The sequence below is a fragment of the Falco biarmicus genome, chromosome 7 (genome assembly GCF_023638135.1).
Source record: "Falco biarmicus isolate bFalBia1 chromosome 7, bFalBia1.pri, whole genome shotgun sequence".
In the NCBI taxonomy this organism is placed as follows: Eukaryota; Metazoa; Chordata; class Aves; order Falconiformes; family Falconidae; genus Falco; species Falco biarmicus.
Window position 1 is genome coordinate 68821357 of NC_079294.1, and position 22441 is coordinate 68843797.

At 41.9% G+C, this 22441-nt stretch overlaps 1 protein-coding gene across 4 annotated transcripts in view; it reads left to right on the top strand.

Moving 5' to 3' along the window:
- Positions 1–3791: 3791 nt before the first annotated feature.
- PIAS1 (protein inhibitor of activated STAT 1) overlaps positions 3792–22441 on the top strand; it is a 67059-nt gene continuing 48409 nt past the window's right edge. For 3 of the 4 annotated variants that reach the window (XM_056345665.1, XM_056345662.1, XM_056345664.1), the window contains exon 1: positions 3792–3891. In XM_056345665.1, coding sequence (XP_056201640.1) covers positions 3868–3891 — 24 coding nt within the window. In that variant the 5' untranslated portion in view covers positions 3792–3867. Of the gene's footprint in view, positions 3892–22280; positions 22423–22441 lie in introns of those variants that run through there. The other variant, XM_056345663.1, reaches the window with a different exon arrangement.

Below are 22441 nucleotides of genomic sequence, written 5' to 3' on the forward strand. Positions count from 1 at the left end.
CATATGCTTTCCATATTGCAATACCATTGTTATACCAGGAGATCTAAGGATATAAACCAGGTGACATTAGCAAAATGGTCCAGTATCTTTCCCTAATTTGGGATCTTAGGTGATTGACTCCCCTTCTGTAAATTTTAATAACACAGGCAGCAAAGATGTCACGAATCCTCCTTTTCTAAGTAAGTAGCAGCCCTTGTTTGGGGCCAAATTGGAGAGATGATGGCAACATCATATGGTATAATGTAATTTAATAAAATACTGCACTTGGATGTGAATTTAGGGAGAGATGTGTGTCCCAGCCAAGTCTCAGTCACTCAGCATTGTTGAACTTACTGTACAGCATATTGAGCAATGCCACGTGTATTGCTTATACAGAATGAAATGAACTTATTTTATCTGATATACTGGCTACACCATTTTCTACGCATACAGCCAAGTAATTTTCATGAAAATGTACTTCTCTGGCTTTTTTTTCTCCCTAGAAAAGGCTATTTCAGTGACAGATCTGAACGTTTTTTATGCCTCCAACAGTCTTAGGAATAACAGATGTTTTTAGTGGCATGGTCACATTTCTCTATCAAGAAATAGTGTCATTGAGAATCTATCATTAAATAAATTATATTTGGGATCAAAAATGTGCTGCCCCCCCCCCCCCCCCCCCCCCCCCCGCCCCCAGTTTGGAGCAGAAAGTTTGTACTATTAGACAAAGAGGGAAAAGTCTTGGAGGCTTGGACTAATTAAAACAACATGTTAGAAGAAAAAACACATTATCTGTTTTAAAAATGTTATTATGTCTGATCATGATTTTTAGAATGTGATTTGTGTGACTACATTTTTGGGTAGGTTACACAACAGGAAAATAGAAATGGGAGTGGAAGGTAGATTCTGGAAGTAATTTATTTTACTGCAATATAGCAAAAAGGGGGAAACGGACTTTTGAAAGTTGAGAATTGAAAATATAAAAACTTTGAATGGTTGAGGAAAACCCTGCGCGCTCTGTTTTTCTCTCCCTGTGTCCCCACCCCCTGCCAAGGTTAAAAGAAAAAAATTTGTAGTTTTAGCTCAGAAACAGAGGTGACAGACAACTGGAAGTCTATTTTGGAGGTGTTCTTACCTGCTCCAATTGTACCCCACCTGCACTACTTGATGGGCATATAATTTTGAAATGAAGACAGAATTGTGACAGATCTGAGTGTTGCCATCACTCACAGAGCTGCAGCAGAGCTGGAGCAACTAAGAGCACCTTTGAAAATGACTGTGTGTTGACAAAGTCTTTTCTTGGCAAAGAAACCATCGTCTAAGTCTCAGGAGTAGAGAGGAACAAAATTTCACTACATGTAAATAATTGTCCAAAAATAGAAGCACAGATTGCTTTGCACATTAAGTTCCTTCTTCATACTAAAGCATATACCATTTTAAAAAAGTGACTATCAGAAGTCCAAACTGAAAAATAAAGGGCCTGTATTAGCTTTGTCTGTAAAGCCACATAATTTAGGGTGAACCATTTTGAATGGAGTATTCTGTATCCTCTCTTTTAGTTTGCTTCCTTATTTTAATATATCTGAAGACATTCTCAGCCTGTTTTATTTAAAGCAAGTTTTGAAAGAGGGCACTGTGGTTTATGGCCATGTGTCAGGTTTGATAGTGTTATGCCATGATTTAGCAAAGCACTTAAGCACACGTCCACATCCCACTGAATTTGGTAGGAAGTGAAGAAGCAGAAGAAAAACTGTTTGCTGTGCTGCAAGCCTCTTTCAGGGGGAGGAAAAAGAAAAGAAAGCAATTGAAAAAAAAAAGGATTTGTCTTTACACAATTACAGATCATTTTGCCAAGTTCTTTAAACTAGACACAAACTCACGGATCATATTAGATCATGATTATTAAACATATTCAATCAATCAAAATGAAGTATTCTAAACTGGGCTGGTTCAGACCACTGAAATAGATCAGCTAATTATGGTACACGTGGGTGTACTGGGTAGTCATCTGACTTTTATTTTTTTAGATATCTTGCCTAGCGCCCTGCCCCCTCTCCAAACCAGCATTTTAGACACTATGATGTCTTCATTACATGCAGTATTAAGCTAGCATATCGGAGTATTACTTATCAGCCTTTTTTAATTGCTCCTCATTTTCTGAATGCTTCATTTGATATGCCGATGTTGAGGACTGTAAAAGAAACCCACGAGAGCAGTGGATGCTTTGCTTATCTGCAACAGAAATGGGATGTATGCATGACCTACAGAAGAAAGAGGGGTACCAGTGAGGAGTCACAAAAGATGCACCTTGGTTTTCTGTCAGTCTGGTCTTGGGACCAAGCTGGGGAATGTTTCTGGGTGAAATGCTTTGAAATGAAATGTTTGGGAAGAGATGTGGGTTGTTTTCCTTCATTCAGAGAATCGGCATCTTCATATATATTCTTACCAATAAACAAGATGCTATCAAAAAGCTACTTTTCTAGTAAGATATTTGATACCACTATCACATTCTTCTCTCAATGGAAACTACATAATTTGAAATTGTGGCTAACTAGTCAGGTCATATGGGAGACATAAATTATAATTCAGTAAAATAATCATGAGTGGTAATCTTTTTACTGCTGATTCCCTGTGTGGCCTCAAGCATGCTTTCTTTAATCTCCAGACTGGAGACATTAATGCATTTTTTGTCTTGCAATGCAGATAATGTAAGTGCGTTCTGAATGGACAATGGTGAATTTTATAGCAGTTATGGAAAAATAGCAAATTTTGTATCTCATTTAAAAGTGTACAATATAGGCCACGTTCAGCAATTTTTTTCCATCCTATGCACTAAGGTAACGGCCAAGTGGAAAAAATGTCATGGCAACCCATACATACAGAGCAACACACAGGTAAAAAGAAAGCTGAATCAAGCTCAGGTGTGTGACTGAAATTCTAGAATTTAAGCCGACCAACTTCACAACTGATGCAGTCGTCTTGCTGGGTAGGATTTCTGGTATGTATCTTTCCCCTCTGCACTATCTGGTCTGCTGTTGAAGAACCCCATTTTATTTGAAAATGGTATGACACAGGCAGGGTCTACAAGCTCTGCTCTGACCCCGCAGGCCCTCCTGGGAACATTTGTATTGCTTTTCCTAAGAAAGAGGAAAACCCGGGCAAGCTTACGTCGATTCCCTGAACTTCTTCTGCAGTAGCTCTGGGAAATAAAACTTATTATATCCCGCTTGGTGCTGCGGTTCGTACCACCGAGGAGCTGGAGGCCGGCTGCTGGCAGGACACGCTCTGGCCGAACTGCCGGAGCCCTGCAGCCCGCCTCGCCCCACCGGCAGAGCCGGGTACGGGACCCCCGCCTAGACCCGGGCTGCTGCTTCCCTCCTGAACCTGCGGATTAAGCAGCAGGAAGCCGAGTTGCAAATCCCGATTTTAATCAACTAATTACTACAGGAATTGTGTATCCACCTCTTCCCGCTGGTGATCCCAGCCCCGAGGGCCCCCGGCGCCCCGAGGGCTCTGCCCGGCGCGGCTGAGGAGAGCCGGGCCGCGCTCCCCTCAGCGCCCCGTTGCCCTCACGGCGTGAGCAGCGGGGAAGGCGGAACCCAGGGGAGCCGCGCTGTCACGGGGGGAAACTTTCCAGGCGGGGCAGCGGCGGCGGCAGCCTGCCCGCGGGGCGGTTCGGAGACACCCCGCTGAAGGCCCGGGGCTCCCCGCAGCCCTGGGGAGGGGTCCCGCGAACCGCTACCCGCCGGAGACCCCCTGCCCAGCGCAGCGCAGAGGAGGGACAAAATGGCGCCGCGATTCAAACGCTGCGCGCTGCGTGCCGGCGGGGGGGCGGCGGGGGGGCGGTGTCCCGGCGGGGTTCACTGCGCCTGCGCCCGGAGTTGCAAGATGGCGGACAGTGCGGAACTAAAGGTAAAGCGCAGCTTCAATTCCCTTCGCGATGCCTCTCGCTGCCGCGCTCGGGGCCGCCGCGGCTGTGCTCCCCCCGGCGCCGGGGACGAGCCGAGCCGCTGCCGGAGCCCCGCGGTGCCCCTCGGTGCTGCCTCGCTGGGGTGGCTGCGGCGGCGCCCCGCCGGCAGCGGGGGCTGAGGGACGGAGCGGGGCGGGGAGCGGAGCTGTCCTCCCCTCGCCTCCCGCCCGACCCAGCTCCGCCGGGCAGCCCCGCCGGGCCGGGGTGTGCGGGCGGGGAGGGCTTCCCTCAGCCCCACGGAGGCGGTGGTTGGGCTCGGGCCGGGCCGTCGCGGAGGGTGAGGGCGGCGGCGACGACGGCCGGGGGAGCCCCCGGGAGTTGCCGGCGCTGGGCAGCGGGGCTCGGCCGTAGCCGAGACGGGGGATGGTTCCCCGGGCTCCCCGCAAAGTTTCCAGGGGACTCCGGCAGCGGCGCCGCGCGGGGAGGGAGCCCCGAGGAGCGGCTCCGCCAGCCGTTGACAGGCGGCCGGCTCCTAGCGAGCGCCCTCGCCGCCGGGGGTGAGGGGGGGGACCGCCGGGGGAGCCCCGCTTGCCTTGCCCCGCTCCTGCCCCCCGGTGAATAAGGGGCCGCACAGGCAGATGTTGAGGAGTTCTGCAGTGTCCAGCTGGCGGCTCTGCCTGTCATCCTGCGAACCGCACGGAATCCCGGTGCTCTAAAGCACCATCGAGCGAAGTTACAGCCCCCCGAGGGGGTGAAGCTGGGCGGGGGGCTCAGGTGGGGCTCAGCCGGGGTGGAGGGGAGGCAACGACTCTGCACAGCGCGTCCCGTCAGGTATTTTGAGGAATAGTAGTGGTGGAATAGTGGGTGGTGAGGTATCACCACTGTGCCCCCCCCCCCCCCCCCCAAAAAAAAAAAAAACACCAAACAACACACCAACAAAAAACCAAAAAAAACCCCCCCAAAAACAAACCAACAAGAAACTAACCAAAACCAAGAGACACCGAACTAACAAATAACACCCCAGGAAACTTCCCAGTCGCTTTAGCAGGGTGTGTGTGTGGGTTCACTCTGCCTTGCACACCCATCAGTGTATTTAAAAGTTTGAGAATCTCATTGCAGTTGTCATAGGGTCGTTATTCATCAGGAGGGCTTCGGTCTCCTACTTTAAAGTTAATACAGTGGAAGACACAAATCAGAAGTATATTAAATGTGTAACATAAACTACAGAATATGTTAAGTATGACTAGGGAAATATTTTGTCTTTCCTAAGAGTTTCGGTAGTCTCAGTTTTCTGTGTATCAGTAGTTTCTTGTGCTTTCCTTTCTAGATGCTTATAGAGCTGTCAGGATGTAAAGTATAAAGTCTTGTACGTGTTCCAGCTTTTGGGGGTTTCTGTTTGCCAGGTCGGGACAAATAGATCCTCCTTTAAATCCCTCTCTGTCCTTTGTTTTTGTGGGTATCTTAAAAGAAGATATTGGTTGAGCTGTGTTATCCCTGAGCCTTTTTTTTTTTTTTCCCCCCTTCAGATTGTGGTTCCCACATGATGAGCTAAAGAGTTGAGATGTCATTCCAGTGTTAAGCTTTGGTTAATTTTTGTGTGGCAGATAGTGTGTTTTGGTAACGGACTCTTAAGAGTTTCTGGTGCACAGTAGCCAGCGTGGGTTTATGTGATGCCTTTATAAGCAAGGCTGACTCAAATAGAGTTAAAAGAGACGAGAGCTAGGGAATAAAGTTCGGGGGTTTATGTTTTGGGTTTTTTTTTGATGTTTGTTAAGATGGCAGGATGGCGGTCAAGGGACAGTGCTGGAAGGCATGATTTTGCTATGAGAATTGACAATTTATTGATCTTAGGAGCTTTGAAACCTGAAGCCTCTCCTCTTGTCCATCGCAGAGCCTCCAGGCTGTGCGTACGTACACACGTGTTGGAGTGCTGTTGGTCTGTGCGAGTGTGGAGTAGAGGCCTGTCCTTTTCTCTTTCTCTGCAGCTTTACAGGTGGAGCTTTCACAGAAGTGTATTTGTGTCTGCTTGTCATCCTGGACTTCTTTATTGATCCCTTTCTGAAACCTGCTTCTTGAGAACTGGTAGAGGGAAATTATGTTGGTTTTTTTTTTTTAAAGTACTGTTGCTACCTCAGGGATCTGAAGAGTAAATGCCAAACTGAATAGTTTATTTTCAATTTCACTTTGCTGCTCAGGATATGTAGTGGTACTCGCAAGCTGCGACTGTAGGATGCGTAGCACTGTATTCTGCAAAAAGTTGTTGTTGGGGTTTCTTTTTTGGTAGCTGTGGGGGCTTGGCAGTTTACATAATATAAAAATAGCTACTTCGTGAATTCATACTTTGAAGACTTCAATAGGTTGGGGTTTGGTTGTTTTTTTTTTTCTGTAGACAAAGAGGTGTGTGGGTGTGTCCTCCTCTGTCAGGAAGGCAAGTGAAAGACAAGGGGGCATGAAATTTCTGCTTAGGGCTGTAGCTGTCACATACAGGTTTTCCAGAAGTAGTACAGCTCAGTTGTTAGGTACTGGATGAGGTGAGTGCCCCTTGGAAGAATGTGGCTAATGGAAAACTGTTACATCGTAGTTGGGTGCAGTGGGTATTTTTAAACAGGAGGACATCCCCAGAAAAGATGCCTTTAAATGCTTTCTTTTTTTCAAAGTTGAGAGGTAACTAAGGGAAGCTCTGTGATTAAGACCCTATTTGAAGAATGAACAGCAAATTCCTTTAATTATTTAAATTTTCTTAGGTAAAATCTTTCCATATTACTTCTCTGATCAATTAGCAAATGGCATTGATTTCAAATGCAGTGACCTTTAAAAACTAAAATCAAATGTAATAGTTGCGCAGTAACTATCTTGCCTTGCCAGCTGAAGTTTGTCAGAAAAACTTTTAAGTCAAGCTCCTAAAACTTTCTTGCCTGCCCGTGTAAAGGACTGTGGGGTTACATGTAGGTAGTGTACACACATGTAAATTGGGGAATGTGATATGCCGGGTGGTCTTGCTAAATGCATAAAGTAAAATTAAAGTTCTTGCTTCCTCCAGTAAAACAGTGGTCATTCTTACTTGCCATAATTTTTCGTAGAGTTCTAAATCATGGAAACAGTGTTTCCTGTAATGTATTTTCTTACCACGATCAAGAGTATTTCAGTTTCTTGCCCCATTTTAAGAATGTTTGTCCTATTGGGGGAAAAAAAATAATCAGATAAGATCAAACATACTTTGCAGATCCCAGACTTGTAAAGTTACTGAATTCTTTGGTACTCTCAAAGGTTTGGATAAATTGAACCAGTATGTTTTCATTTCTATCGATGAAACAAGGTAGCTGAAAATTCTGTTCTGTGGATTACCTCCCTAACTCTATAGGCTGAGGCATATGTGAATTTTCCTGATCTTAATTACTATTCCTGTATAATTGCATACAGAATCTAATTTATCTCAAGGTAAGCTATTTAAAGCTCTTTCTAATTGGAAGGAGTATACTTGAGTGATTAAATCTTTCCTTCAATATTTCTTACATCTCTTTAAATTGGTTATTAGATTGTTGTGATCTTTGCCTTCTACTCAAGTCTTTTGGAAATCATTACACAGTTTGCAATAATCAATTCAATTATACATGGATCAAAGAATGAAAAAGAAAAGCTTATGTTCTAGTATTGTCATTCTTGATACTGTCCTAAGAAGCTGGTTTGGAAAGCACATGCTGGGAGGTTTTCTCCTTTGTTCTCTCTCCTTTTAAGAAAGTGCCTTTGGGGATTGAAGGGATCCCTGGTGTGTTTCTTGTTAGACACAATTTATACTTTAAAAAAAAAAAAGTGAGCCAAGAGTTTGAATGAAAATTCATAATAGCATTTCCACACAATGGTGATGAAAACAAACCATTTAAAAATATTCAGTTGGGGAATACCCCTCCCCTAAATACAGGGAAGCAGTTTTTGTGGGGGAGAGGCTAGTAGCACAGCTTTCAGGTGGTGGTGATAATAGTGACAAATGGGTCTCTGGTATGGAAATGCAGTGTGTTAAATTGCATCGTCAATGCCAATAAGTGTAAGCTACCTATTTCAGTGTTCAATTAGAATTATACTCCTCTGTATTATGAGCTATTTTTGCTTAATCCTTTTATAAGTTGCTGGGGTTGCGTGTTTCTGTGATTAAAGTCAATATAATCCACTTTTCTTTGTTATTTGAGTCCACAGATTACGTTATTTTCATGCCTGTAATTTGGTATATGTCAGTTATAATGGTATTCTTAACTGTATTTTAGTCTAGGTACCTTTTTTGAGCTTTTGATCTTCAACACTGGAATTGCAGATAACAGATGAATAAAATTGGCAGCTGTGCATCACTGCTTAACTGTCAAAGCCCCAATCCATAACACTTCTTTATTGCCAATAAAAACCAGATTGCATATTGTGTACACGTAAATATAGTATCAGTACAATTCTAGTATAAACCCCTCCCACGCTTTAGGGGCCATCCTGGAAGTATTTGTAGGCCTGTGCAAGTGAAATTCTTACTCATTGTCACTTGTGTGAAGGAAGGTGTAAGAACCAATAGTCCATAGCAGTTATGTTTAATGGGTTTACAGTTCATTTCTCCTTTAGTTATAAAGGTATTTAGAAATTGCAGTTAAAAGGCTTAGAAATGAAAAAGCGGGTAGTAGATGCATCTTACTTGGCTTTATTCCGTGAGAGTAAGAGAAGAGTGTTACCCTAGGGAGGGGAAGGGCTCGGGGCTGCTTGGCCATTGGTAAGAATGGTTATGGATGAGACACAAGGCAAATATTTAAAAGCATCCCATGAAAAGCAGGGTGTAGAGAGTTAAGATATCTTCAGATACTGAAGTTATTTATAGGGATGTAGATGACTGGTATGTTTTATACTCTGACCTGCATTCATATAGAGCACAAAGATAAGTGCAGGCTTGTCACTAATGTGTTTGGCACAGTGGATTTTAGTTCCTGTAATCCATTCTTGTAGAAGTCAACATCTGATCATTTTTCTCTTTAGTGCCATTATAGTGAAAAACAAAACAGAACTTCCAAACACTTGAGACTCGAGTGCTCCCTGTAATTGTTCTGAGATACCCCCAGCCCTCTCTGATCCTCTGAGTGCCTAGCTGCTGTGTTTCTCTGAAGCATCTCTTGTAGTCCCTGTTGATTGTAGTAATGTTTATGAGTGAGTTTGGAGCTGAACCCCAGGGTTAGTTGGCTGGTGGATGCCATCAGCCTGGGGTTCACTGGTCTCTGCTGAAACTAGTGGAGTAATAGCACATTTCTGGCTGTGAATCAACATTTTGAAAGGGTTACTTTGTGGGGTCTCGTGATCACCCAGTGGCTAGGAAAGGTGTTGGATCTGTTGCAGCTTTTCTCTTACTTTATGGTATTGGTGTTTGGCCCTTTGGCTCCACAAGGAAAGAATTCTACCTACAAACATTGTCTCAGAAATGTCTGTTTACTTTTGCTGCTGTGCTTCTACTTTAGAAACTTTTGCCTTGAAAGATATTACAGGTGCCCTTCTAATGGAAGACTGCTTTATCGCCCTCCATAAATAGTAGTAAAAACCTTCTGAAAGCCATGATTTCAGTGAAGAATGCAAATGTGGTTTTCATGTTTAAAAAACTGTTGGTATATAGCCTGTGTCTCTTCTGCAGCCCAGCTGCCTCAGCTTGTGCTGTCCCCTGTAAGCAGGAGCTTCACCTCTGGTTTGCACACAAATGTGCCTGTGAGAATCACAGAGAAACATTTTGTCCTGTTCTTAAGGGAAGGGGGAGAAAAGGGGAAATATATTCTTTGGGTGACTGCTGTGACACGTGCTTGGGCAGCTGATTTTTGGAATCCTCTTGATCAGGCTCAGGTATTGATTGTCTCATTGCTCTGTTACTATTCCAGCTCTGTGTAGGCCAATAAATGCTAGAAGTGTTGGTTTGTGCTTTTTGAAATGAAGATGATTGGATCTTATGATGCAAAAATTGCATGTAGTACCTTCAATGGTAGTCTGTTCATGAAAATAAATGCCTTTCTTAAAAGTAGATTCTTTTGCTAGTTAAGGGGAAGGGGGTGAGGAGAAGAAAGGAGCTCCAGTAGCTTACAAAAGGGTGCTTATTTCTGTAATTTTACTCCATGCTATCAAAGCCATTTTTAACAACTAGTCACAGCCATAAAATGTGGTTATTTCAGAGTAAATTAGAAACTTTGGGGCTGCAACAAAAAGTAGATGACATTAACCTTTGAAAATAGGAATATGTGCTGTTGAGGATGGGGACGGGAGATGTTACTAATCTAGCCTTGTTCTGATCTTTCAAATTTTCAATAGCAGCCAAAACCAAAAAACCAGGTAACATCATATCATTGTTCTCTTCGTGCTGTGGTACAGACCTTTCTATTGTAATTTCTTTTCTTATTGTTTTGTCAAGACTTCTGTGTGTGTTGCAGCTGTATTGATCCAGGAGTTTGTCAGCAATTTGCTTAATCTTATTCTCCTGTTGGGATTAGGGATGGCTATAGAGGTACTGCCACATCTCTGCTGTTGTGTTCTGTCCCTTAGTGTATACTGGAGGGATACCAGAGTGCTCTGTAAGCAAGCATTGTATTCCAAGGGTAGGGGAGTAGAAATTAGCAGAAGGTGGGTATTATGTGGCTTGTCTAGAATATGTGAAACAAAGAAATGAAAAGCTAGTATACAATTAGACCAAAGGTCAACGTAAGATTGACCTTTATGTCTATAGGAGGTGATACACAAGAGATTTATATAGGAAGTGGCATGATAATTGATGGCGAAGGAAAAGGAGCCTTTAAAAGCCATTGCTTGGTAAGGATAGAGTCCTAGGCTCTGCAGCAGAGTAAAAACTCTGGGTATGTTAAGGTTTATTTAGCACAGAGGACAGAAAGATAAGTGTTATTCACTTTATGTGCATCACTGAAGATTGCTCAGTAGTGAACTTGCCTTGTTTTGTTTAGGAAATGGTAATGAGCTTTCTGGATACATGCTAATAAACATGTATGAGTTCTGCCTCCTCTCTGCTTCTGCCAGGACTGCATGGGCTGTAGGTAATGCTTCAGTTGCCAATTTCCATCCTGGAAGTACGTCTAACAGCAGGAGAGAGTAAGAAAGGGAGAATTTCAATCTCTGCCCTGCCTTGGGGCTGGTACACAGCCAACAACTTTTCCAGAATAGTAAGTTGTGAAGTGTCCCTTTATCTCTGTAGGTGTGTTCTTCCCTATTCCTTGCATGTTTATAGCGTGTACCAAGAGTGCTTTTTCCCCAGTTTGCAGCCCAGATACGATTTGTTGTGCTAAATTCCTCAAACCAAGAGTTCAGTAGGACTCTCCTGTTAGCTTTTCTTGGTGTTATTTTCAGTATGACCACCTAGTTGCTCTCTTGATCCTGACCATAGATTATTTGGTGATTTTTGGTTGGAAGGGACCTTGGGAAATCTCCAGTCCAACCTCCTACTTGAAGCAGGGTCAGCTATGAGGTCAGAATAGGTTACTTGGGACTTTATGCAGTCTGGTCTTTCAAACCTCCAAGGATGGAGACTGTACAGCCTCTGTGGGCAGCCTTTTCCACTGCTTGACTGTTGTCATGGTAGAAACATTTTTTTTTAGTATCCATCCTGAACCTCTTATTTCAGCTGTGCCTATTGTCTCTAATCCTTCTGCCGTGTACCCCTGTGAAGATCATGGCTGTTTTATTGATGACCTCCTTTACATGCTGGAAGGTTGTGATTAGGCTCCTCAAAAACCTTCTCTTCACCAGACTGGAAAAAGTCCTTTTCCCCCAGCCGCTTGCCACATCATCTTGCTGTACTTCACATTTTTGACAATATGATACTAGCAGCTTGTTTGGAGGTGGGATTTGGGCAGGTGATTCCATGCCATGGATGTAGTTCTTGAGGAGTTTTTATTCCTGTGGATTTCTGTTAGTGGAGATGTATTACCAAATCCTTAACACCCTCCAAAATGTGCAAAAGTAGCTCCTGAAGCTGTCCACTGGTATCACTGGAAAAGGTGGAGGTTGCTTCAAAAAATTAGATTTCAAAAGTAGTGAGCCTTCTGAGGGGAGATGATGACAGGCAGTAGGTAGGCATCTCTTCACCAGGAGGCTCCACAGGATTCTTGTCCATATTGAAAATGAGTATACCAAGCTCTCCCACTCTTTCCTCCCCTCCCATTAAATACATGACTATAAAGCAGATATAAGACTGAGCTCAGTCCCCTTACTGCTTGGTTGCAGCATTGCCTTCACTTCCTGAAGATATGTCTTTTGTGGCCACAGCCATTCGAGTGTGCAAACATACGTGATAGATATTCTCAGAAGTGTATGTTGGGTGGGAGTTAAGTCACAATCTTTGGGCAGAGTGGAGAATAGAGGCCTGTTTTTCTAAGGTAGGTTTATACTAGGAAAAAGCAGTTCTCTTCCAAAGAGATGACGGAAGTATAAAACTACAGAGTGCTTTAGGTGCACTAGAATTTTATGTTGAAGCTGTAGGGGTTTGTATTCACAGTGGTTCTTCCACTGGGCATCTACTCAAGCTGCCAGCCAGAATTGTGGCTTTACCTTTCCGTACTGTACAACTGTTGAACAGCTGTAGTGTCCATCATCTGCAGCATTTTCAGGGGGTGCGGTTTGCAACAAGGTGCCTTAGAAGTCCGTCAGATTTCAGCCTTGGCCTTCTTGACCGTGCATTTGCTTGGTGCTGCTACTCTGTTCTTGAGGCTCACAAAGGGGAGCAGAGTGGCAGCTGAGCCAAAACGCAGAGTTTAGCAGAATAATTTATCCTATGCTGCTTCTGGGATTAAAATTGGCTCTATGTATCTCTGTAGAGCAACTGGTACTCTTGAGAGTCACTTTACTGGTCTGGTCTAATCTTGGTCCTTCTGCATATTGGTGTAGCAGTGTCTGTGAGGTTCCTCCAGCTTTGTTTCGCCTGTGACGGTGCCAGAGCTTCGCTCCTGAGAAAGTGTGTCATTCTTCTTAAGAAGAGCATCTCAGCTTGTTCGCTGTGTAAGCAGACAGCTTGCTTTGGCTCTCCAGCCACATGAAGAAATTTACTGTCCCTTAAAGTGGGACAGTCAGGTGAGAATCACTCAGAGCTGAAACTTCTTGCTTACCTTCATTTATAGTCTTCTGCAAGATGTGCCTCCCTGCCCTCTTTGTAGAGCAGGGTCCAGACTTAATAAGGCCTCAGTTCAGCTTTTCAACTGAAAACATGATTAGTTAGCATGCAAAATAGAATATAGAATGGAAAGAGCAGTGAACCTAGTTTAACTTGGCAATTTAGCGTGGGTGCAGCTCACATTTATTTTTTTTTTAAATCAGAGGCCAAATACAATAGCGATAATGTGTTTGCTTCAGGTAGAGCCTGTAATATGAGCTGCAGGAGTGTGTTGTAAAAAGTTGTGTGGATGAGAATGTTTTCTGATACATTCATTCCTCATATTGTTTCTTGAGACTCCCTTGACAAAATGATCTCACTTTTGTGCAGATGTTGTATCTTGTTTCCCTGGTGCAACGTAAGAGTCTTTGAAACAGTCCAAGTATTTGTGTAGATTTTCAGCTTATTGAAAAATCTGTTAGAGACAGCTCTGCACAAGCTATCGATGGAGCTGTTAGTGCACCTATAAATGTAGTGCACCAAAACGAAAAATGTAGAAACTTCAGTAGTGGTACAGAAACAAAGCCCTCTTTTTCGTAGGTTCTGTGTTGACTTAGCAGTATCTCGTCAGTGAATCTGCTGAGGCCACTTGATGGCAGGGCTTCAAACTTTTTTAATCAAGTGTCAGGACTGTTGTTGGTTTGAAAAAAGTGTTTTAGATAATATTTTTCTAAAGGGTGTATGCCAGGTTTTGATAAAGTTAATTCCACTTCTACCTCTTTGGTGTTAAAACTTGACTCTTTCAGTTGAGAAGTAACCTTTTTATTAAAGGCTCTTGTGACAAGGTCACTTGGGTTTCTGAGGAAGTGGCTAAACATAAACACGCCTTATAAACTGAACCTTAAGAATGTAAAAGTAGCTGTACTGGTTCAGACCAAGGGTCCATCTGGCCCGGTATTGTCTCTTGCACCTTCCAGAAGTGAGTGTGTAGGGAAAGGTGAAAACTGGACAAAGTATGAGAAATAACTGTCACCTCCCTGCAGTGCTCCCGGTCTTCAGGTATTTTAAGCTCTGTCCTCTGAACCCAATGGGGACTACTAGCTGGACAAACCATAATAAATCTATTTTCCAAGTGTCTGTCCAGATTCTTATTGAAACTATATAAACTACTTTTGTTCACAGTATTTTGGTAGGGATTTCTGTTGTTCTGCCTGCTGTGTGAGGACCCTTCTTCTTTTGTTTTGAGCCTGGTTCCAGCCAGCTTCATCCACCAGTCTCTATATTGTGTAATGAAAGAGACTGAACAGCTGGTCCCTGTCCACTCTCCTTGTGCTGTTTGTAGTTTTCTAGATTGCTGTTGTATCTGTCCCCATGTTCTCTGTTGTTTAGCTTGAAAAGTCTTAGCTTTTGCTGTTTCTTAATTAGGGAAGTCATGCTGGACTTCTGTCATCTTCTGTGAACATTTCCATTTCTAATGTATCTTCTTTTTTTTTAAGATGAGACCACCAAAACCACCTGCACTTTGAGATCTGGGTGAACGAGGGGGTTATATAGTGTATAATGGTTTCTTGTTTGCTCTCTGTTCCTTTTCTAACGATTTCTAACAATGATTTGCATGTTTGACTGCTACTGTGCTGATGGTTTTGTATGTCTGTTTATCTTGGGCCCAGGAGCTTGCTCTAGTGGGGTAGAGGTCATCCCAGAGTCCATCACTTTAGATATAAAGCTAGGCCTCTGTGGTCTGCTTTTCCCCATAAGCATCACTTTACATTTATGTACATTGAATTGCTCTGTCACTGAGGTCTTCCAGTGATTCTTCAGTTTGCCTTCATCCTTACAACCATGTCATATCATCTACAGCTCTGTCACCCCACTGATGACTTAGTTTTCTAGGTCATTAGCGAAAAGGTTAAGCTACTTGTGCCAATGTAGCAGAACGCCACGCATGACCTTCCTCTATTGTTTGGTCTTGGAACAGCTCAGGCACATAGGTAATAGAAGAACTTTGAATAGTAAGCTAAGGATCTGTGGCCTGTTTTGTTTTTTTTTAGGGGGGGTTATTAGTGTTTGGATTTTTGTTGTGTTTTTGGTGTTGTTTTTTTTTAATATTATTAATGCTGTAAGAATACCCAGCTTGTGTGTGTGGACTGGATTTTCATAGTTTCCTTTGACCTGTACTGTTCTGTTGTTTTTAAACATGTGTAGAACTCTGAGGTGGTGCCAAGCTGTTTTAAGGGGAAGCAGAGATGTGTTGAAACTTGTTTCCTATGTTCAGTTAACTAGAAAAGTTTTTTAAATATGTGCCTTTGTTTTTCAGAGTACATTCACATAGCTTAGTACAGGGCTTGAGCTAAATATTAATTGATTAAATGCATAGACTCCTTCATTCCTTGGGCCTGAGCATGACTCACATCTTGATGCCTTTTTATGTTTTCCCCAATGCTGGACTGTCCTTTGCTTTTGACGTAAATGTTGAGCAAGGTGATGAAGTAATACAACATTAACAGTATCCTTACCTGGGAGAAACAGCTGTGTGTTACCTAGTGAGTGTATCAGGAGGCAGAAGGGTAAAGTCACTTCATACCAAAACGCTAGGCTGAAACCCAGAAAATGGTTTGTTTTGTCATGAGATTGTAAATAATCTTCCCTTACCACCCCGTGACTTTGGCCCGTGTATGTAAAAAGGGACAGGCAGAATATAAATTCATGAATGTGTGAGAGCCATTCAGATTACATTAATAAGCTTCAAAAAGCTTGTATATATGCAAATTCCTATTCAGAGTGGGATTTGGATGAGTGCAGTTAATGAGGTGGGGCAATAGTTTGGTCAGTAAAGATGAAAAGGAGCAGTGACCGGAGCAGCATCCTCCCTCTGCCCCACGAGCGGGGTGGGAGTTCGGGGGGGGGGAGGCAGGTCACTGCAGGGTAGGAAGAAAGAGTAAGGGAGCATTTGTATCTGCAGTCAGTACTGCAGAAACATTGCACGTTTTCTGTTTTTACTGGGTCAGGATTTCCATGGAAGTTTGAATTTTGATAGCAAAGTTTTCTTAGGCAGCTCTTTCAATTTTGGTTGTTCTTGTGGCTGAAGCCAAGTTAAATGCAGTATCGTTTTTGGAGTTTACTTGCAATAGTTTTCATGTATTTTAAATCATAGGTGTGGCTGAAACTTGGCTTATAAAAAAACCCCAAAACTTCATTCCATCAAGCAGTTTGTTTCCATGCAGGGCAGGGGTTATTGTGTGAATAGATTAAATGAATTCCGTCTTACTTTGACTATAAGAAAATACAGTGCTTGAAGTATGAAGTGGTGGGGAGGGGGACAGTGTGTCAGATGGATGGCACTGGGAAATGAAATATCCTTCTTCCCTCTGAGCAGGCATCCTTAGTATCTCTCCTTAGCATGCGCCAGCGTGACCGTGAAAAAAATGTTTCTATAGGCCTTGTCTGTGCTATATGTGGGCCAGGAAAATATTGCATAGAGAATGTATTCTTAGCTTTCTGACGCACTGTTGGATGTTTTGTATTGGGATTAATTGTTGTGAGCTAATGGGTTCTTAAGCACACCGTGCTTGTCTTCGAGCCTCTAGGTAACAGGGTGCAGCTAATACGTGTAAAAATTACAATTTTCTGTTGTGGGCAGTGCTGGAAGCCCAAATTTGGAGGGGTGAAGTAGGAATGTGGGATTAGGATCAGCTTTGTCAGGAGTCTAGGCCTTGCCTAAGATGCATCTTCTCAGTCTGTCTCTGGCTGCATGTTGTTGTTTGGAACTGTTTTCTTTATCCGCTTTTGAATGCTGAAGAAAAGCAGGAAGGTCTGCTTCCTCTTCTATTATTCTGTCATCTTTTTGCATTTTTACATAGTGGGAAGAAACCAGTTGTTGCGGGTGATATGAAAAACTGAGCTTCCTGCTTTCCCTTTCTTTGTCCCCATGCCTCTTTTAGATGTCTTCCCCAGGATATGCATTCAGTGTTTGGCACCGCTGCTGCCCTGTTGCTCTCTTTCCAAGCTGTGCTGGTACTTGGAATGAAATCAGTGTGATTCTTGACAGTCTTACTGATGCTTTAGTGTCGTGAGTAGCAGCCAAAGAAGTCATCCATGTCTCATTAACTTGACTGACCTAGGATCCTGAATCTGCTTTGGTGGGAACTAGGTTGAGTACTGACATAGTTAAGATCTTTGAAATGGGAGATGAACTTCTGACTGCCAGTATTTTCACCTGGGTTTGGACAAGTGACATAAAAAAAGTTTTTTCATCCAGCTACTGATTTTTTTCTATAGCAATGCATGTATTTTGGCACTTTAAAATTGATCTATTTCAATATGTGATATAAATGTTAATTCTTCATCATATTGTTGCATGCAGTAAATAAATAATTCCATTTTTAAATGCATGTACAGTTAGGAATAAATTAGACTTTAGTGTACATTTAAGTGCTCTATAAATAGTCAGACCTATAATTTGTGTTCCCTATTGTGCCATGACAAACAATAGCTCTTCAGAGTTTTGAAAAACTGACTTTTCTTGAATTACTGGGTGGCCTCATGTGTTCACACGGTTTTCTTGCTAGCAATTTGCTGTTACGTGGCTACTCTCTGTTCTAGATACCTCGTTGAGAAAGTGAGCTAGGATATGTAAGAGTGATTTTACTAGGTGGTGGTCTGATCTGGCTGCATAGCCCTCTGTGTTCCTAGGGTAGTCATGGGTAGTCATATTCCACTGATGAACCATTCCCACTGATGCCCTCTTGTCCTGCCCCCCTCTGCCCATGTTTCTGAGGCTTAGAGAACGTATTCTGAAATTCTTTGCCTTTTTGGAATGACTGTGGGACCAGGTGTGTCGTACACGTCATTTGTAGTTCTTGATTCTCTTCTGTGACTTCTCCTTCAGTTGTGAAAAATACTTCTTATCCACAGAACCTGAGGTTGGAAGGGACCTGCCAAGGCTGTCTAGTCTACTAGTTCCCTGCAAATATGCTTATTGTAGCTGCATGAAGAGCTGTCTGCAGCAGTGCACAAGTTCCTCTCCTGAATCGTCAGCTGTGTAATGAGAAAAACACATGAGATATTTAGATTTTTCTCCAATTTTGACTATTTTATGTTTAATAACTTTGAATTTTGTATGCAGTTGTCTCTTAACTTGATGAAAGTAGTCGTGGACAGGAAGAGGCATGTGAACATGTGAATGCTATTTCTTGGTCTTGGCTTTAGGCTGATGCCTAAAAGCCTGAACCTGTTGATTCACAGGTAGACGCTTCTATGAAATATAAAGGGCTATTAATTCTTTTTAGACCAACTGATACAGTTGAAAAACATTTAAAATGTGCAAATTCTTTCCCTAAATATAATAAAAAGTATTACTTTCCATCAAGCCTTGCCTTTTGTTATACTTTTGTTTACGGCCACTGCAATATTGATAGATAAGATACAGGAAGCAGAGAAGTTGGCTCCCAGATAAATGATGATGCTTAAGTAAGAAAATACTCAATAGCTAAGGAACAGAGAAAGGACTGTTAGTCCTGTTTTGGTCTCCAGCAAACATCTAGGACAATCTTCTTCTAGGAAGGACTAGGGCTAAACAAGCAAAGCGAAAGGAACTTGAAACTCCTCCTCTGCTTTGTAATAGTGGCTTTGTTTCAGAAATAAGTAGAGGAAAGGTAAGAGAATGTGTGTCTCCTCGTGAGGGAGGAGGAAGACTTGAGCAGAGAAAATGCTTCTCTGGCCTGCACTGTATGAAGACTTAGAAAAACTGCACTAAAGGAATGATTTTGAAGAGCTTCACTAGAACGTACTTGGAATCAATACTGACCAAACTAGAGGCCAACTTAGATAATCTGTGCTCTGAGAATGTTGACATATGAAACTTGGGGCTTCCCTTGGTGTCATGCTGTGTTAGGCAGAACTGGTGAGCAGATACTTATTCATGTGGTGCATCTTACCTGATACTCTGAGGAACTGTAATGTAAAAGAAAAATTCCTTAGTATTGTTCAGGCTTTTAATTAATCTTGAAGACTTACTGTTATATGACTGCTTAAAAAGAAGTGTGTGCTTTGGCTTTGTTTATGTAATTTCTACACATGACTTTGAAGACCTTATGAAATAAATCATGTGCAGAATACAGAATAACTTTTTCTCTTTTTACTTTTTTTTTTTTTTTTGAAGAGAAGACTATACAGATGCAGTATAATTGCTTGATGGAATATTTGTTTTCAGCTTATTGACACAGTGGGAACTTGTGGCTCCATTGCTTATTTCTGCAGTAAAAAATTAAGACTAATTGTTAGTAATAATAAATTCTTATTCTTGGTGGACCAGTATTAGAAGGGAGTAAGGTATTTGGCCAGTGTGTTTCATGGGTATTTGTTGTCAGCAGATTTATTTCATTTGTGTTCTGTTTCTTCCTTTGGAAAGGGAAATCTTTTGATGATAAATTATTAAGTATTTCCCATACCTGATGTTTTATCTCATCACTTTATTTTCCTGTTCTTCTCTCTTCATTCCACCTTTCCTTCCTCCCCAGTTTTTGTTCTAGAAGTTATTAACTATTGTTGCACTCTTTTGTGTATTCTCATGGTTCCAGATAAAAGCACTACCAAACATTCTTGTCCATTCTGTGAGATGGTGTATGAGCAAGGTGATACTGGTACATGGTACGCAGTGCCGAGGCTGATGGCAGCTCTGCCCTGTCGAAGTTATGGCTGTTGCTGTCCTTAATTATGTGGACACATTTGGCCTGTGTGATGGAGCTTGGTGTCTCAGAATCACTCTTTCTAGTTGTAATTCACAAAGGCTTGAAATAAATTTCTCAGAATATAATTTTGTGAGAAAGGTTGTTTCAACATCTAAAAGAAAACAGCAGTTTTATCACGTGCCATTTAGGCTTTAAACATATTTTTATTAAAGTGAGAATTGTGAATAGATAACTCCAGTTTCCTAGTTTTCCTTCTTTTGGGGCGTTAACATAGCAGTTGTTTACTTTAAGGGAAATGAGATTCAATTATAGACTGGCTTCAGCATGCTGCTTAGTACTTTGCAAGTCAGTATCCAAATTTAATATAATTGTTAACTAAAACTTTTTGAGATACCAGAATAATAGTTAGTGATGATGTAGTCTATCTCCTGTGCTGAATCCTAGAAAATGGGACAGATGGGGGGGGGCGGGGGGAAATTGATGGTTTGTCTGGAAGTGTTTTGGGTATATTTGACTATATAATCTCATATTCTGAAGTGTTATCTCATTGGAAGCTAATTAAATAGCAAACGTTTGTTTATAGTGGACAATTAACTTCAGCACTGGGTGATAACTTACAGCATGTGGAGAGTAGATCACTGCAGTTCTGTAAGGTACAGAAATAAAAAGATGTTTTTAAAAAATCTTGGAGGAAAATGTATATCTATTGGGGCAATAATTTATTTTAATCAAGTGATGCTTAAGTTGGCTAACACAAAGAAATAGTGTTTGTTTAAGTTGTTACAAGTGAACGTCAAACATAATGTAAGAATGTAGGTCTTGAAATTGCTGGATGTCTTGCTGTTAAGAGGTTCTGTAAGCTGCTCGTGGAAGCTGCCTCTTTATCCATGTTGCAGTGTGAGTACATTCATTGAATTCCAGGTACATTCTTCTCCAGCTTTCCTTCAAAATTGACTTCCAAAAGCTACATTGTGCTTCGTGCAGGTATTTTAGATATTTAGAGAGCAACTAGAGCTTCATTCTTTAGTGCTCTGCTGAAAAAGAATGGCTGAAAGGCTTCTCATTTAGTAGACTCCCTTCCTGTAAATTCCAAATCGGTCAAGTTGTGTATATCACCATTGCTTTTGTTTTAATTGTATATTTTAAAATGTATGTTTTCCTTTTTAAAGTCACTGAAGGAGGGGAAATCAATTTGTGTGTTTGTGACCTCCTGTGTGGCTTCCAGAAGCTGAGGCTTCTTGGTCCTAATTTTTTTGCTTTTTTTATACAAAGAAACAATCTTTCAGACTGTTATTTAATGCTGTATAAGTTGTTATGTTTTGATTGTAAAGATGTAGACCTTTTGTGTTATTTGTTAGACAGATTATAATAGGACATACTGTGTTAGCAAGCTCTTTGGACAGCTGTGTCTGCGGCTGGCTTGGGCTCCACTGAAGCTTATTGCATAGGAATTAGCTCTTCTGTCAGCCAGTTGAAAGGCTTAGTTAAGGATAAGAACGTTCTTAATAAAAAGTAAATTTGTCTGGCAATGACCCTCTCCCAAATAGCTGAAAATAATTGTCTTCGTTATTAGCCTTAGGTATAAGCTGTTTGTCTTTAGAGAGGCACATTGTTTTGTATCCAGAGATTGTCTAAGCTAGTATTTCTGCAATTACTTGTCATGAAAATCATGCTTAGCGCATAGCTCTGTAAAAATAATTCCCATCTGCAAAGATAAATACACTAGGGACAATTAAGTTTGAGTGTCGCTGGAAAAAACCTTGAGTCTCCAAGAACTGAAATGAAGATTATTACTATGTCAGCAACCTTATTTAATACCAAAAGTAATAATATAGTTCACCTAGTGAATAAAATCTCTTGAGAACAGTAAAACTTTTGTTACGGATTAAGATAAAATGTGACTTACTTTAAATCAAGTACAATTCAGACATGACTAAAGCCTTGGCAGACTTTCTCCAACAAATCTAGCTTTTGCAGTTTGAGCAAGTTACTGGCCCAGCTGCCCACCCCACTTCTCTGCTATGGCAGTGTGAACGGGCAGCCAGGGAGGCAGGGCAGGGCAGGACACAATGTGGTTTGCAAGCCATCATATTAAAAAAAACCCAAACAAACAACAAAACAAACACCCCCACCCCTACCCCCCCAATTTAAGTATTCAAGCACAGAAATGGCATTTTGGGTATGTGGGCACACGGTCTGTTCTGCTGAATCACTCATCCAGAGGAAATAGCCTCTAGGAAATGGGGTGGACTGGAGGTCTAGGAGGGCGGTTGCCTACACTGATTTGCTACTTTATGTGTATCAGGGCTTTTAGAAGATATTTCACATGTATGATAGCATAGCAAAATACCACAGGCATCTGCAGAAAACATAAGACAGCTTTTAACACATGGGGATTATATTAAAAATTCCAAACTCTGCCTGTGTGTTGTTACTAGCAGCCAGTTCAGTGGAGCTAGAGCTGTCTTACTGTTTTCTTTTGCAATATCCTTTCACTCTTGAGCAAATTTTGTTACTTTTATCACTGTGGGTTTTCTTGTCGACAAGACAGACATCTCTAAGGACCTTGGTAGCGTTGCTGGTGCAGGATTAGATGGAGGCCTCTGAACTGTGGGCTGGAAGGAGAGTTTAGATTTATTAGTGTTAATGTATGAAGCAGCATTGCTCTGACCTTGCTAAAACTTATGAAATTTAAGGGTAGTCAGGTTTTACCAGCGCGACAGATACAAGCAAGCAGTGTTTTTCAAGAGCGGGTAAGAAAAATGTACCTTC